The 14246-nt window shown below is 37.9% G+C and overlaps 1 protein-coding gene across 1 annotated transcript in view; it reads right to left on the reverse strand.

Moving 5' to 3' along the window:
• Positions 1-14246, reverse strand: part of TBC1D9 (TBC1 domain family member 9) — a 34117-nt gene that overhangs the window by 3624 nt on the left and 16247 nt on the right. The window contains exons 7-18 of the mRNA XM_015861047.2: positions 12838-13044; positions 12108-12278; positions 11515-11665; positions 10582-10796; positions 9546-9663; positions 8391-8676; positions 7836-7965; positions 6258-6356; positions 6067-6135; positions 4878-5118; positions 1913-1978; positions 584-670 (exon numbers count right to left, since the gene is read on the reverse strand). Coding sequence (XP_015716533.1) covers positions 584-670; positions 1913-1978; positions 4878-5118; positions 6067-6135; positions 6258-6356; positions 7836-7965; positions 8391-8676; positions 9546-9663; positions 10582-10796; positions 11515-11665; positions 12108-12278; positions 12838-13044 — 1840 coding nt within the window. The remainder of the gene's footprint in view (positions 1-583; positions 671-1912; positions 1979-4877; positions 5119-6066; positions 6136-6257; positions 6357-7835; positions 7966-8390; positions 8677-9545; positions 9664-10581; positions 10797-11514; positions 11666-12107; positions 12279-12837; positions 13045-14246) is intronic.

A 14246-nucleotide genomic window follows, 5' to 3' on the forward strand; every position in this document is an offset into this window, starting at 1 on the left:
AATGCTAAAACTAAGCCACGACTCTCAAGCCTGCTGACAAATCCCACATAATTAGTAATTACTTACAATTACACTCACTAATATAAATACTAGGATTTTTTGTGTAATACAATGATTAGTCTGCATTACCACTACCCAAACAGCTTCTAGCATGATTCATGTTCGGTGATTATACTAAAGCATCTTGTTTCATCTATTAGGACTCAAAACTTCTCTCTCTACTCTACCAATTCTTATCCTCATTTTCAAACAACATTCCTTCTCTCTGTAATCTGGAGGATGGGTAAGATTTTCTTAAATCAGAGGGAAACTTAACATCACATATCTCCAAGGAAGAGAATGTCATTTAAGACAACGCAGTTGAGAGAGACAGAGAGAGAGAGATGTTCTCATTAGGCTACAAAAAGATTTCAGGCCACTGAACTACAACTAAGGATAACAAAATAAGTATGCAGGCTACCTACTTCTTTTTACAGAAAACGGCTCACTCCCAGAGTTTGATCCAATGCAAAAGTAGCTTTTTAAGAAGGCATGGTGTTTGAAGTGCATTACCTTGTATTTTCCTATGACAAAAGATGCCTACCATGTGTACATTCTGGTGTGATGTCTTCAAAGAAGTACTGTGTGGCTTCAAAAGCAGAGTCTGGTTCTTCTTGCTCAGGGGATGGATCTAAGCAATATCACAAAACTCCATTTCATTAAAAACTCTGAACTTCCATTAAAAATTATAACATATTCCAATTGATACACTAAACATTTCATTTTCTGGAAATAACAGTTTGAAGATGTGGAGGTTCAATTCATGGGAGACGAAACAACTGGATCTGGTACCACTTTTTTACTATCACCCCTTCCATCTCCAAAACCCACCTCTCTCTGGCTTCTCATAACTGCCTGCCTTCAGAACCTGGCTTGTTTCCATGTCTAACTTCCATTACACTCTTCTGTGCAGGGTGTCCTAAGCAGGATGTGAACCTGTACTAGCTTGAAACAGCCTGTTATGACTTGGTGTGAGCACTCCAATTCCTCTATACCAGAACTTGCATTCTTAGAACTAGATCTCTTCTTGCTCAGTAAAGTCAACTGTACTTTTTTCACTTAAACTAGTGAATCACTCCAGCCGACCTCCAAGTAAACCCAACTGGGAGCAATCAAGGACAAACACGTTCAAAGCATATGGAGGTGAATGTCCTCTCACAGGTTTTAGATGTATTTACCAGAAGAGCAAACATACACATTAATTAAAGCATCCAAACAACTGCAACATAATTAAATCACAGCTTCAGCGAGGATAGCCATAGGTACTTTATGACAGGCTTCAGACAAGCCAGACAGGATACAGTTCCAGGACACTGTTTTCTTCGGGAGCAAAACTGTTCTGAGATGTTTCCATCCCTTCTCCACCCTAAACTCTGTTTGTTTCACTTAGTTGAGTACAACTGCTTGTACAACTCCATGGAAAACATCTGTAAAAATGATCTGGATTTTAAAACAATCAGAAAGGATGTTTCTGGAAATACAGGGAGGTACCTGGGAAGAAAGAACCTGGAGACAGAATAGTAACCAGGTCACACAGGAACATTTTGAACTGGCTTTACTGCTAAATAAAATATGTTATGGTAACAAACACTGAAGAACACTATTTGTTCTGCATGGGGGAAGTCACCAAACAGCTCAACTGGCAAAAAAACCCTGTATCAATGGCCTTTTTGTGACAGGAGAAATAAGAGAATCAGATGATGCTTTCAGGCTTTCTGAATCATCTGGGTAAGGCAGAATCTCTTGTTTTACCACTGAACACATAAAATAATTTCTACAAACTAATTTTAGCTGGGACAGATACTTGTTTACAACTCTGGTCCAAAGTCCAGTTCTAGCCACAAAGACAGCTATTTTAATATAATTTACTTACCAGGCAAAACATGCATTTTATACAGTAGCTTGAGCTTCTCTGTAAGATCACCATGGCATGCTGCACCTAAACATCATTGTATACAATATATCAATACTCAGTATTCAACACCATCCTATTTATTGTTGCTAGAATATTGCATTTAGAAGCTGCTACATTCCACAGCTGTCACTTTACAGTTGTAATTAGATCAGAAAGCAGTCATTTGGTCATATGATCATATGGCCTGCACTAGAAATGAATGAATAGCATGAGAACACAGAACACTTTAAATGTTGTACTTCTGTGTTAGGTCCTTTGTTTGACAAGTTCATAACTCTCAAAAATGACCCATCATCACCATGTTGCCACTAAACTTTTAGCAGGAGGCCTTTTTTAAGATGACATTTTGGTGCGGACTTCAAACTTATCCATCTGAGGATCCAATAAGAACATCATGCGACTTAGAGCATTTATCAGGAAGAAGAAAAACAATAAGATAGAAAAGGCATTCAAGCAAAAACAAACACTATTCATCACCATTTAGCCAAGGGCTAAACTGTTATTTATGCAATACCCTCTGGCAGCAGATATCTACCTCAACTCCTTCCTGAAATTAGCTGTACAAAATCCAAGCAGTCTCCTGTAGACTACTGTAATAAGTAAATTGGCATCAGTTCATTTGAAAGCACCAAATAACCTAAAATCAGACCTCCTCATAAATCATCTTTTTATGACATGTAACTCAGAAATAAATGAATTAACATTAATTAACTAGACTAGACAGATTTATTTTACCTTACAGTGTCAACCTACCTCAGCCATGCAAACTACAATGAAGTATGGATTGGCAAATACTACCATAGTCCATTGTTAAACTTAAGACTGCAGTAAATACAGATGTCAAGCCAAAGAAATTGGTGCATTTACATTAGTCATTTTACTTTTAACCTGACCCTTTTGCTTTAAGTGCCACAGCACTCTGCAAATGCTTTCTTTTCTGGTGAAGTTTTGCCCTAGGTTATGCACCCAAGTACCACATGATATGCCACAGTGGTAAAAGCAATGTGAAATAAATTGATGTGAATCTCAAGCACCGAACAGGCTGCAGTTCTGAGTCTTTCAGCAATGGCTAGAAATGCATTAGTCAGATCAGAAGTCGGGGTATGAGCTACCTGGTGACATCAGTAGGTTTGTTTTTGCCCATCTCCCCAGATATAGTGAGTACTGAAACAACTTAACAGTGTTGCTTTTTGCTTTTTTTTCCTGAAAGGTGTCTGTATGCGTCCTATTGAAAGGCTTTTTCTCCTCAAAATGAACAGGCGTGAAGACAACAGAATGCAGGACAAGCTGTCATTTGGATGCTCTCAGAGACAACCCCCCTGGACCTCTTCCAGAAGAGAGACATTTATAGGCCACACCCTCCACTAATGACATTTAACTTCCCTATCTAACCAGCATTATCATTTTCTCCTTTTTCAGTTTACTTCTACTCTACTCTCTCTCTTAATCCGTAGGCCTGGTTATTGATTGCAGAATACACCCAGGACATCACTGCATACACTGTGAGATGTGATACCTTCCTATCACACAGGGACACTCATAGGAGCTGTCAGCAGACTTCTGAAGAGATATTCAAGGGCAAACAAAACCAACATCCTGATTATATTCTCCTCCTACTCCTTATACATGCACGTGAACTTCTCAAAAGTCATCCTCTTGAACAGTGAAAAGGAAAGACATGTATTAGAAGTAGCCACACCACGAGGCATACTGTGGGTTACCTCCGTGAGTCAGGGAAATCCAGGCAGCTGTGCACAGAAAAGATGACCATAGTGTTTTGTGAAGTTGTTTGTTTTTTGGTTTTTTTTGTTTAGTTTTTTGTTTTTAATTTAAATATAAAATGTAGCCAGAAGTGAAGTTCTATAAAGTTAGAAGTTTTCTCTGATAGTTAATCTTTCATACAGCATCACCTCTTTCAGATGGTATCTCCAGTTCCTAGCTCTTCAGTGATATGGGACCGTGTCCATCTATAAGAGGTTGCATCAAGCTGTAATACAGCCATAGCAACAAATGAGTTGCATTGTGGACAGAGCTGCAAAAAGGTTCAGTAAAGCTTCATTCTCATTCTTGCAAGCTCACTCTCAGCACAATCCCATCACAGCCCATGCTCTTCAGTAATGCTTGGTGATTGCTGGCTGTTCTGGCCTCAGCTTGGTTTCTAAGCAATACGAAATCCAATGCTCAAAGTACTGGTAGTAGGAAGCAGTACAATGAAGTAACAATCACTGAAAGAACATTTGGAAAGAGTATGCCACTCTTTCTTGGAAAGACAGGCCACTATCTTCTTGTCCCTTTTAAAGGTCTTCAGCCACATGCAGATGTGGTCATTGATATTAACACTGACAGTTGCTGCTAAAGCAGGAAAAAACAAGACTGCATCCTAAGGTAATGATTTCTAGATGAGTTAATGTTCACAGTTTTAAAGGAGGCAGGACACATGAGAGGTGGGAAAGCATCAGTAACAAAATGAAGCACCATGAATTTAAGGGAGACCTACAGCTGGGCTCTCAGTTAAGCCCTCCTGGGACAGCTGTGAATATTGCTTTACACCACATCTGGGGTACAAGAATGGGATCATACCCATCACACTGTCACAGAGAACCACAGGTACATAGACTATAATGAATGTGTAGCTCACCTACAGTCCTTCTCCCAGTGTGATATAAAAATGCCTAGTGTAGATGCACCTATTGACACCAATCTAAACCCCTGTGGGTACCACTGCAATCAGCATAATTAAATTAACTGAGCAGTAGCTTGAAGAGCTCTTAAAAAAAAAAGACTTATGCAAATTGGCATACATCTAACTCAAATTCATCATCTGATAGCTGATAAATCATCTATGTTTGTGACAGAGTGGGTCTCCTTTAGAAACAAACTGTTTTAGACAGATTACTTTACGAGTGCTGTGAATCCTCCTTACTTAGCCCAGACACGAATTCACGGAAGTTGATGAGCAAGTCTCCATTTTCATCAAGAAGTCTGAATAAGCGTGCAGCTAATACATCTGAATGAGTTCCACACGCCCACGGAAAGAGGAGAGCAAACATCCCCTTGAACTGCTCAAAGTCAATACGGTACTGCTCCAGATAAGGCAGGCTGGGATCATGACGGTCAATAGCATTGCTGTTTCCTCCCCAGTAGCAGCTGGTCAGATGTTCTGCCTGAAAACAAGGCAAATGCTGAGACTGTCATCACCTCTGTAAACAACTCATCAGTTAACAATGATAAAAGAGCAAACTGTTAAACACACTCTTTAAACTACACAAGTGTAACAGATGTATTTCCATCTACCTAGCCCTTGCCAATCTACAAAACAGATTTCTCCTTAGTCCAACACAAAATGATATCTATCTATATCTTATCAAGGAATCAGAAAAAGGGGGGAGGGTCTCATAGAATCTGTAATTTTAGGGTATAAGAAGTCTTAGCGCTGCACAATGATCCACCAGTCTTAGTATTCCTGCTTCCATAGTAGACTGAAAGGCAGCACTGCACGATTTAGAAAATCTTAGGCCCTGATATTACAGATGGGAAATTGAAAGGAAACAAATACTCTATGGGATATCACAAAATCTGTTTTACAACAAACCAGAAGATTAAAGTATCTTGTTTCAGGGCAGTGCAAACGGAAATGAAGCTACAGTGTTTTAATTAAGTCTGCATATTGCAGTACACTTAACTAAGACATCACTTTGTGACACGATATTTCTACATATTACATTGTGGTATGAGAATATTAATGAAAATTATTTTTGTGTTCAAATCTAAATATCAGGGATAGAAAAGTGAGTTTATGAAGACTGATCAAAAGTCCCTCCATGTTAACTTTTAGATAATATAAGCTGTGTTTATGTGTACTCATTTTTTTTTTGTTTTTTTTTTTTTACAAACAAACTGCATATTATACTACTTCTTCCCTCAGCTTTTAAAAATTATTAAATTTCTACTGTATATTAATTAATCCAGCAGCTAACTCAAGTTTGCATTGAGATACCTAACAGAAAACTCACAGACACAGCCTGGCCTTTAGTAAACAACCCAAGCCTGTATCACACACAAAGATTTGCTTTTCCTGAAGGCACGTGATCTTATGTTCACTTCAGCTTTACCTTGAAAAGAGCATACAGCTCCTCCAATTCATCGATAGTGAAAGAAGTCTCTGTCACAATAGTTCGTACCTTTTGAAACATAACATTAACAGCTGTTACACATCTGGAATCCATGTCTCACAAAAAGCTATATTCAATTTCAGAAACAGATGGACTTTAATCTCCGTAAAGAACATCATTGCAGTACTTACCACGTTGCGCTTTGTAGTGTCTTCAAGGGTTTGGATAACTTTCAGCCTTTGTTTGAATCTCATTTGTTCAATCAAATCTGCTCGGATACTTCCAAATTTCTTAAGTGAAAATTAAAAATAAAATTTAAAAAAAAAAGAGAGAGAGAGAAAAAGGATAGTTTGTGTACTGACTGTGTATGGTGTTCCTTTAATGCACTAAAGAAATTCTATTTGGTGAAGGATCACAGCTAAGATTCTGAAAACAGTAAAGATACACTTGTTTGCTTCTTACACTCTTACTTGTAACAAAGCTAACAGTGAGCTCCCAGACCCTGCTGCACCTCGCTAAGTAACGAATGTAGCAGTCATTACATAACAGATGTCTTGATTTTTTTTTTTTCCCCATTCAATGGTTTACTATGGGGCTGTTGGGTGTTTTAATAATTAAATCAACCAACAACCCTTCCTGGGACTAATTCTCTTTTTGCACCTGTTTACTGTTTCTGTCACAGTTCTTCACTCCCCATGCTTTATTTATTTATTTATTCCTAAGCGTATAGGAGTACAGCATTACTTATCTGTATGGAACAAGAAGGTTCTGTACTGCATAAGAGCACCAAACAGACAGACTGGCTCTGCATGGAGGCAGGTTACTCATCTCAGTGCAGTTAAGACAAAACAAGATGCCTCCATGACAAGGCAATAAAAAAAATATATATAAAAAATACAAAGGGAACAATTTCACAAAAATACTCTTCTTCCTGTTACAACATCGTGCAAATGAGAATTACACATGTAACTTGATTCTGTCTGTTGTTCAGCACAGAATATGCAGCACAGAATATGCCACAGCTAAGAATCACTTACTCCCTATTAAATAGAAACCACGTTATTAAAACATGTAGGCTTTAGGAGCACAGGAAGCAACTCTGAAACAGTTGTCACACTGCTAATAGGAACTTACACCTTGAGTTAAAAAAAAAACTAGTTTACTTGGCATGTCATCAGAAGAAAAAACATGGAAACTAAGGAGAATTACTCCTTTAGTTACTCTCCTTAAGGTTACACTTTAATTTTCATAAAAAATAATACATCAGTGTAATCAACAGGGATATTTTAAGTGATGGATATGTATTTTTTAATTTAAGAACAACAAAACTGTTTTGCAAGTTTTAGCTTTTTTGTAAGCTTTCTTCTGTGCTTTACAGTTATTAGTTGGCATCAATTCCCTTCACTTGAAAATATTTTAGCTTTCTGAACAGGGGCCACTAACTTCTCTACTATCACTAACCAGCACCAGCTGATAACTTAAAAGGAACAAAGTTTGACTGCAAAAGGAAAGGTCTTGTGAAATCATACTGACTCAGCTTTTTGATTGCAAGCAGCTCTCCTGTGATGCTGCAAGCTTCTGTACACAACAGCTGTTGTTTAAAACAACAACAAGAAAACAAGACAGACTAGCTTCTTCCCATCTGACTATTTCGGTTTTCTGAGGTGAGAGAATATTTCTTTTACTTCCAACTTCAAGCTAAGCCAAACTATACAGTAAAGCAGAACTGAAGTGCAGTGGCAAGTTCCTGTTAAGAAATCCTATCCTACCTCATAGGAAGATCTGATCAATCTGAAGATATCCACCTCAGGATAAGGCTCTACATCATCACTGAGCAGTGAGTGAAGGTGAGGAATGGGTGGAAGAGTGCTGTCTTTATTGGTTACACTGTCCAAATACCTGTTGAGAAAAAGAAAATGAAATAGAGGCCTCCTCTAAACTCATTCATTTAAGAGCTTACCTAATTCTTCTTTCTAGTCCATTCACAAAACAATTTCCCTTGCTATCTGGGCTTTTTCTTAGAAGCATTTAAAAAGTAGTAACTAAAAGCTGAAGTAATTTCTGTCCAATCGACAGAAACAAGTTTTTATAACCAGGTTTGGAAAATTTCTTTGGATGTCTTGAAAGAGTAGCTTACATTTGTTAGTCACTAAACATTATTTTAAGATGACATAAAGAGCACCGTACATGGGTGAAAAAGTACTATAAGCATGTAAACAATTTACTTTTAGTGCATTGGTTTAAACTTCAACATAGCCAAATATAAATTAGAAGGAAGCAAAAAGAAAAATGAAGATGTTTGGGTTTTTTTTTGTAATAAATACCTTCCCAAGACTGTCATGGCTTCTCCATCATCTTTGCAATTAAGCAGCTTGTCAACATTAGCATCGAGGACAGCAAGTGCTAACTGAAATATCACCTTTATTCCTTCACAGAAGAAACAATCCACAACCACCACAGCACTCTCAAACGGCATTACACTGAGGAAAAGAGTGAGGAACCAGGACAGTGAAATAGTGGATATTACACCCAAGTCCTGCATGCAGTCATAAAGCTGAGGGACGTAGTCACGAGCCAGCTCTTCAAAGACACCCTGATCCACCAGTGCTCCTGTTGAAAATAAGGTTGAATGTCCATTACTTTGGGAGCAATTGAACACATCATCATTTAGGGAAAAAAAATTATCTTCTCTGTAGATAAACAGATACAAAAATTAAAAATCATTTTATAATTCTTATATGCACTGTCTCACTTTCAGTGAAACAGATTCATCTAGATCGTAGTAAGTTCTTGCTGATTTAATTACAGATTTCTTAAGAGCTAATAAAGAGTCAAATTAACTCTAGGACCTACAGAAGTTACACTGGGATTTAGTATTCATTACTAACAGAATTACTAACAGTGTTTTTCAATATTAGTTATTGAAAGCAGCCAAGGTGACTTGCCTGAGAGGGTTTGGATTTTTCCTAAGTGAACCCTTGGTTGTATCTATGTCATAACATCAGTATCTTAAGCAGTTCAAAAAGGACTGCATTTGTGAGTTACAGCAAAGACAGTTTCCCTGATTAAGCGAAGAGCTGTTTATTTTAACGTACACAAGAAAACTGTCATCCAATAGTAACAGCTTTCAGATATCGTTTCTCTTTCAAGTCAGAAGTGAAGAGACACAAAGAACTCCACTGTACATTGTCAGAGCTCTTATTTCCACACTTATTAGATACCTGATCTTCCATAATTCCAGTTTTAGCCTCCCACATCTTTCAGATGTTCTCTGTTTAAGCCCACTTTAGAATGCCTCATAATCCTAAGTAGTTGAAAAAGCTTATAACTAGCACAGTTTAGGAAACTTTCTATTCTCTCTGAGCAAGCTGCCTTGCTGTCAGCACTCACAATAGTTTCTCTGCCTCAAATAGCTCTTGTTACCAACTCAGTTGGGTCACTGTGTACTGAAACTTAAAAAATAATAAATCATAGCATACCAACAACTCTTGTGTTATAATAGTCAGGTAGCATACGTTCACACAGAGCCACCAGCAGCCAGAAAGCTTCCTCCTCTTTTGCATAAAGAAGAAGTACTGAAGTGACAATATTCATAGCCTAGAATAAGAACAAATATAAATTGCTACACTCATTTCCTTAATATCTAGTACAGTAAGTGGGCAGGTAAGTGCTTGCTACTCTTTGAAAATTAGGTAAAACTCCACAGCAGACCTCACAATGACCTTCCCAGTGCTCACAATGAAGCTTAAGAAAGCCTCAGATAAATAATAAAAGTTAGTTAGTTCTAAACTATGATACTATATGTTTATATTAAAAAAAAAAAAAGTTTTATTTGCATAATCAAGGGCCTAAAAAAGTCTGCAAGCATCCTGTTTCACTGCTACCAAATATTCTATAAATAAGCGTTTTTAGGGAATCTGAGTCCAATACAGACAAAATGCCTCCTAGAGCACTGACGACAACTGCTGATCTATTACTGCTTGTAGAGATAGTGTACAGGCTTTGTGCCAGTACAAGAACATGAATCAGTGGGCTGAGGCAAGCATCTGTAGCAGTGTTGGTCACCAACAACCAAAGCTTAACAGTGAAACATAAGCCTCTCACTGCTGCTTACTATCAGTGTTCAACTGTTCTCTTGACAGCTTTTTTCTACACGCTGTTTCCATCCTTTTCAAATATCACAGCTTTGTATAATGACCTCTGAATTGTTTGCTTAGATCCTCTGACTAGTCTTCTGTTAGTCTGAAGAAATGAAGCACTTCAGTGCAATTTTCTTCTCTGTTCATGTCTTTAAGAATTAGCTGGTCATTTCAGATCCTGAGTCATTAATATTTCAAGGCTCCTGCTTGATCACTATCTACTCTACAGTTCTGCAGCACTGACACTTCTCACAGCATTTTACCATTATCAGTGAACTTCCATGGCTAAATAAAGTGTGTGCAAATGAAGAAAAAAGAATAAAAGGAAAGAACTGGAATTCCAGGAACTGAAGGAGTGCCAAGATACTTCAGTTACCTGACAATATCCTATGTTTGGATTTCTAAAAGCATAAGCTGTCAACACTCTCCTTAGAGCAGCAATACCCATCTCATTCTGGAAAGCAGGGTGTTCTGGGAGAGAGCGGTGCAGATCTCTCTCAATTTCTTCTGTAGCAAGATTATACTTCCCCATTGATCTCTCCACTAGGTCCTCGTAATAGCCAGGATGAGTGGCCATTTCATTAATGGCTCCTGGGAATGGGAGAATAAAACCACAAGAAAAAACAAGGTTTAGCAGATAAAACATCCCAACGTGATGATCATCATCCGCCATCCTTTCATCTTGAACATCAGCTCATATTTTAAATGGTTTAAGGTATACATGAAACTATCTCAGTAAAGGGCAGAACTAGAGAAGGCATACAGAAGCTGATGCATAGACTCGTTTCCATGCAAGCTATAGTAAAACAAATGAATTCCTTCAGCTTTGAAAAGAAATGCTTAATGGGACACAGATACAGAAAATCCTCAGTGGCACAAGAAATACAAATGGACAGAGAAAATTTTCTCACCATTTCCCACATGGAGGCACAGCAACAAGTTTATATTTAGGAATTCCTTGTGAAGGCCAGAAGTATAACTGGATTCAGAAACGATAACAAATATGAAGCAGGCCTGCAGATGACTGTTAAGCATCTGAAAGCCCCAAGATTACTGACTTCTGGTAGCAGAGTATACACTCTGCTTTTTTATATTCTTCATTAATTATCTGTGCCTTGTTTGAAAAAAGGAATTTTTTTTGTCTAAACAGACTGACCTAAACCAGTCTGGTGCCTGTCAACAATTATGGCCTTATTTGCTCCAAACATTTTTGTTTTCTTTTTAACTATGCTCTTAAATATCTTCAAAATCCTCTCTCCTCTCATGCTTTTGCTTATAACCCGCACTCCTAATCTGAACAAATACTTACCTGAAAACAGCAGCCAGAGCTCCCCTCTCATGCTTTCTGGAATGCCCTTCAGCACAAGATCTCTAGTCTTCTCTGTACGATACATACACACTCCTTGGCCATATTCAGCAAAATGAATCTTCCAGGCCTGTTCTTTCAAAAACTCTTTAGCCTAACAGCAATGAAAGAAACACATGAAGATGTCGCTCCTCCTTCTTACTGTCCCACTAAAATGCAAGGATCTAAAAGCCTGTCATGTTCTAACTTATAAAGAAAGCAATTAACAACCTGGTTACAGTCTAATTTGCTTACCAATGGTCTGCCTTCTCCCTTTTCTTAATTTCTATCCTTTCAGACATTGCTGTTAAAAGAACACTTTTGAAGCAGTTGTACTTGAGAACAGGCATGCAAAGTCTCCTTGATTTTCATCCAACTCTGCTTTCTATGTAGCAAAGTAGCTTGTATTGGTAGAGCAGCTGTATATTATTGTGAAAAATACTGCTTCTTCTGGAGACCTTACTGTGGCAGAATGAAGCTTTCCTGCCTCAAAAGCATTTATTTTAAAGCAAATGCAACTTTTCTCAAACAAGCACACGGCTCCAAGATATTTTTACCAGTTTGGGGTTGAACTCCTCAGGAGACCTTCGTCGATACATAGTCATTAAAGCTTGAGTTGCTGTTGGAATGCCATTGCCATTGAGATTGAACTGTCGTTCTCCTTCTGACTCAGAGCTGAGGCTTTTATGAGGGCTGGCAGAAACAACACTATTTGATCTTGTAAACACCTGTAGAAACCAGTCACAAACAATACAGGCATGGGGTTTAAGCCCAAGCCCAGACTTTTTATTTTTTTTTTAGTTCAGTTTCTATATGCCAAAAGCTAACTCGAAGTGAAGAAATTAAATCTCAGAGTGAGCACAAATCAGCAGAATTTAAAAGAGATCTAGCTGTTATAGACCCGCATAACAAGTTTCACATTAACTGCTATTTTCTTCAAAATACTGAAGTTTCACAATTATATTTTGACTAGGATAAGTCCAAGCAATATCCAGTTAAACAGATAACTACACTACTGTGGTTGTGCAATGTGAAAGCAGGAGCTAAAATAGTTCCTGCTTCTGTGGTGAATTCTCTCATGTTTATCATGAAGAAGATATTCCACTCACAACATTTTAATTGTTCAGCCTAGGGGAAACTAAAAGCAGTAACACAGAGAAGGTAATATCTCAGTGTCCAAAAGTGTGGCCTTAGAAAACGTTTAAGGTTTTAGTCATCTTTAGTAATCTCTTGCTGCACTAGTTAAAACTTCCTTGTAATCAGCTATTCACGTTTCCTTCCACATACCTCGTCATCAGAGCTGATATAACTTCCAGACATGTTTTTTTCCAAGTATATTTTTGAAGTAGTTTGTTGCAGAAAATCTGAGATCCTCTGTACAAGAAAGTCTCGGTCCTTCAGATTGGCAAAGAAGAAGGTCATTTTACTTTTAGTGCTGATGGACAGAGGGCTGGGCAACACACTGGAGCTATCTGCCTTTTCCACTATTGTCACCTAGGGAGAAACAGTTGCACCTTAAGATCTTCGTTAAATGAGCTGCTTGCTTTAAGAAACCATTTAAGTACAATAAACACAATGTCCTTTTCTCCCTTGTGTCACTAACATCCCTCTACTGCAAAACAGGATACAGATTAAAAGACTCAGAACCCTAAAGACAAAGACAATCACTCCCCTACAACCGGCATCTGTACATTCTCCAGCAAAGCTCCTTTTTTTCCTGCTTAATTTATTTTCCACAGGCTTCATCTTACAAGAGGCAGCACAATAAGATTTCTTCTGTGGGTTAAAAATCTATGAGCTTTCTGTAGGATGCTCAAAATCCTTCTCCTGGTCCCCAGCACCAGCATATGTTGAATCAGCAGAGAATTTTGCTTACTTTTTTATTACTAACATACACAAATATGTCCTTTCCCTCCCTTCTTCTTGAAGAACACTCCTATTAAGTTATAACTACATACTGCGATAACAACTGTTATTTCAACTGCACGTTCACGATTCACAGCAACCTGCAGCTTAGGGAAACTAACCCCATGCCCTTCCTTACAAATGAAAACATCTCTCTTCTGACAAGTCAGCTTGTTTGGCCTTCAGCTGTTAGTGAGCTCGTCATTAATCTAACTGAATCCCAATCTGTAAACAGTACACATGCTACAATCCACTACGGTCTACTGAGTACATGGCACAAATTCCCTCAATTTCTGGTAAGGCATTTTTTCAACAAGAAATCTCAGGAATAAGTTGCACGCTGTGGATGAATCCATAACAGCATCGTTAATAGCCTTAGAAACAAATCAACCAACAAAGTCTGTGCAGCTCAGAAAACAATTTAAAGTACTTTGATTTCTTCTGACTATAAAAGAGGGCACATTTCACTTTACCACAACTTTTTCTTTTGTCTCTTCACACTTCTTTTTTTCCAAGTAGGGATCAAAAGTGAGACAACAGTGCTGTAACATTAATGTTTCTCTAGCTACACTTTGCACAATACTTTCTTTAAAAATGGATTTAAAGGCTTCAATGTGTAGCTCAGATCCTAAATCACTTTTCTATCCTGGCTGCTTCAGTTTATTTTTGTAAACAAATAACAAATCTCTTACAGCTCTTCATTAACACAAAGTAAGTTAGAGATTCTTCCTACGTTAGATTTTCACTCCACTTAAAAACTGCTTGAGAGTAATCGGCACAAATGAATTTAC

Source organism: Coturnix japonica, chromosome 4 (genome assembly GCF_001577835.2).
Source record: "Coturnix japonica isolate 7356 chromosome 4, Coturnix japonica 2.1, whole genome shotgun sequence".
In the NCBI taxonomy this organism is placed as follows: Eukaryota; Metazoa; Chordata; class Aves; order Galliformes; family Phasianidae; genus Coturnix; species Coturnix japonica.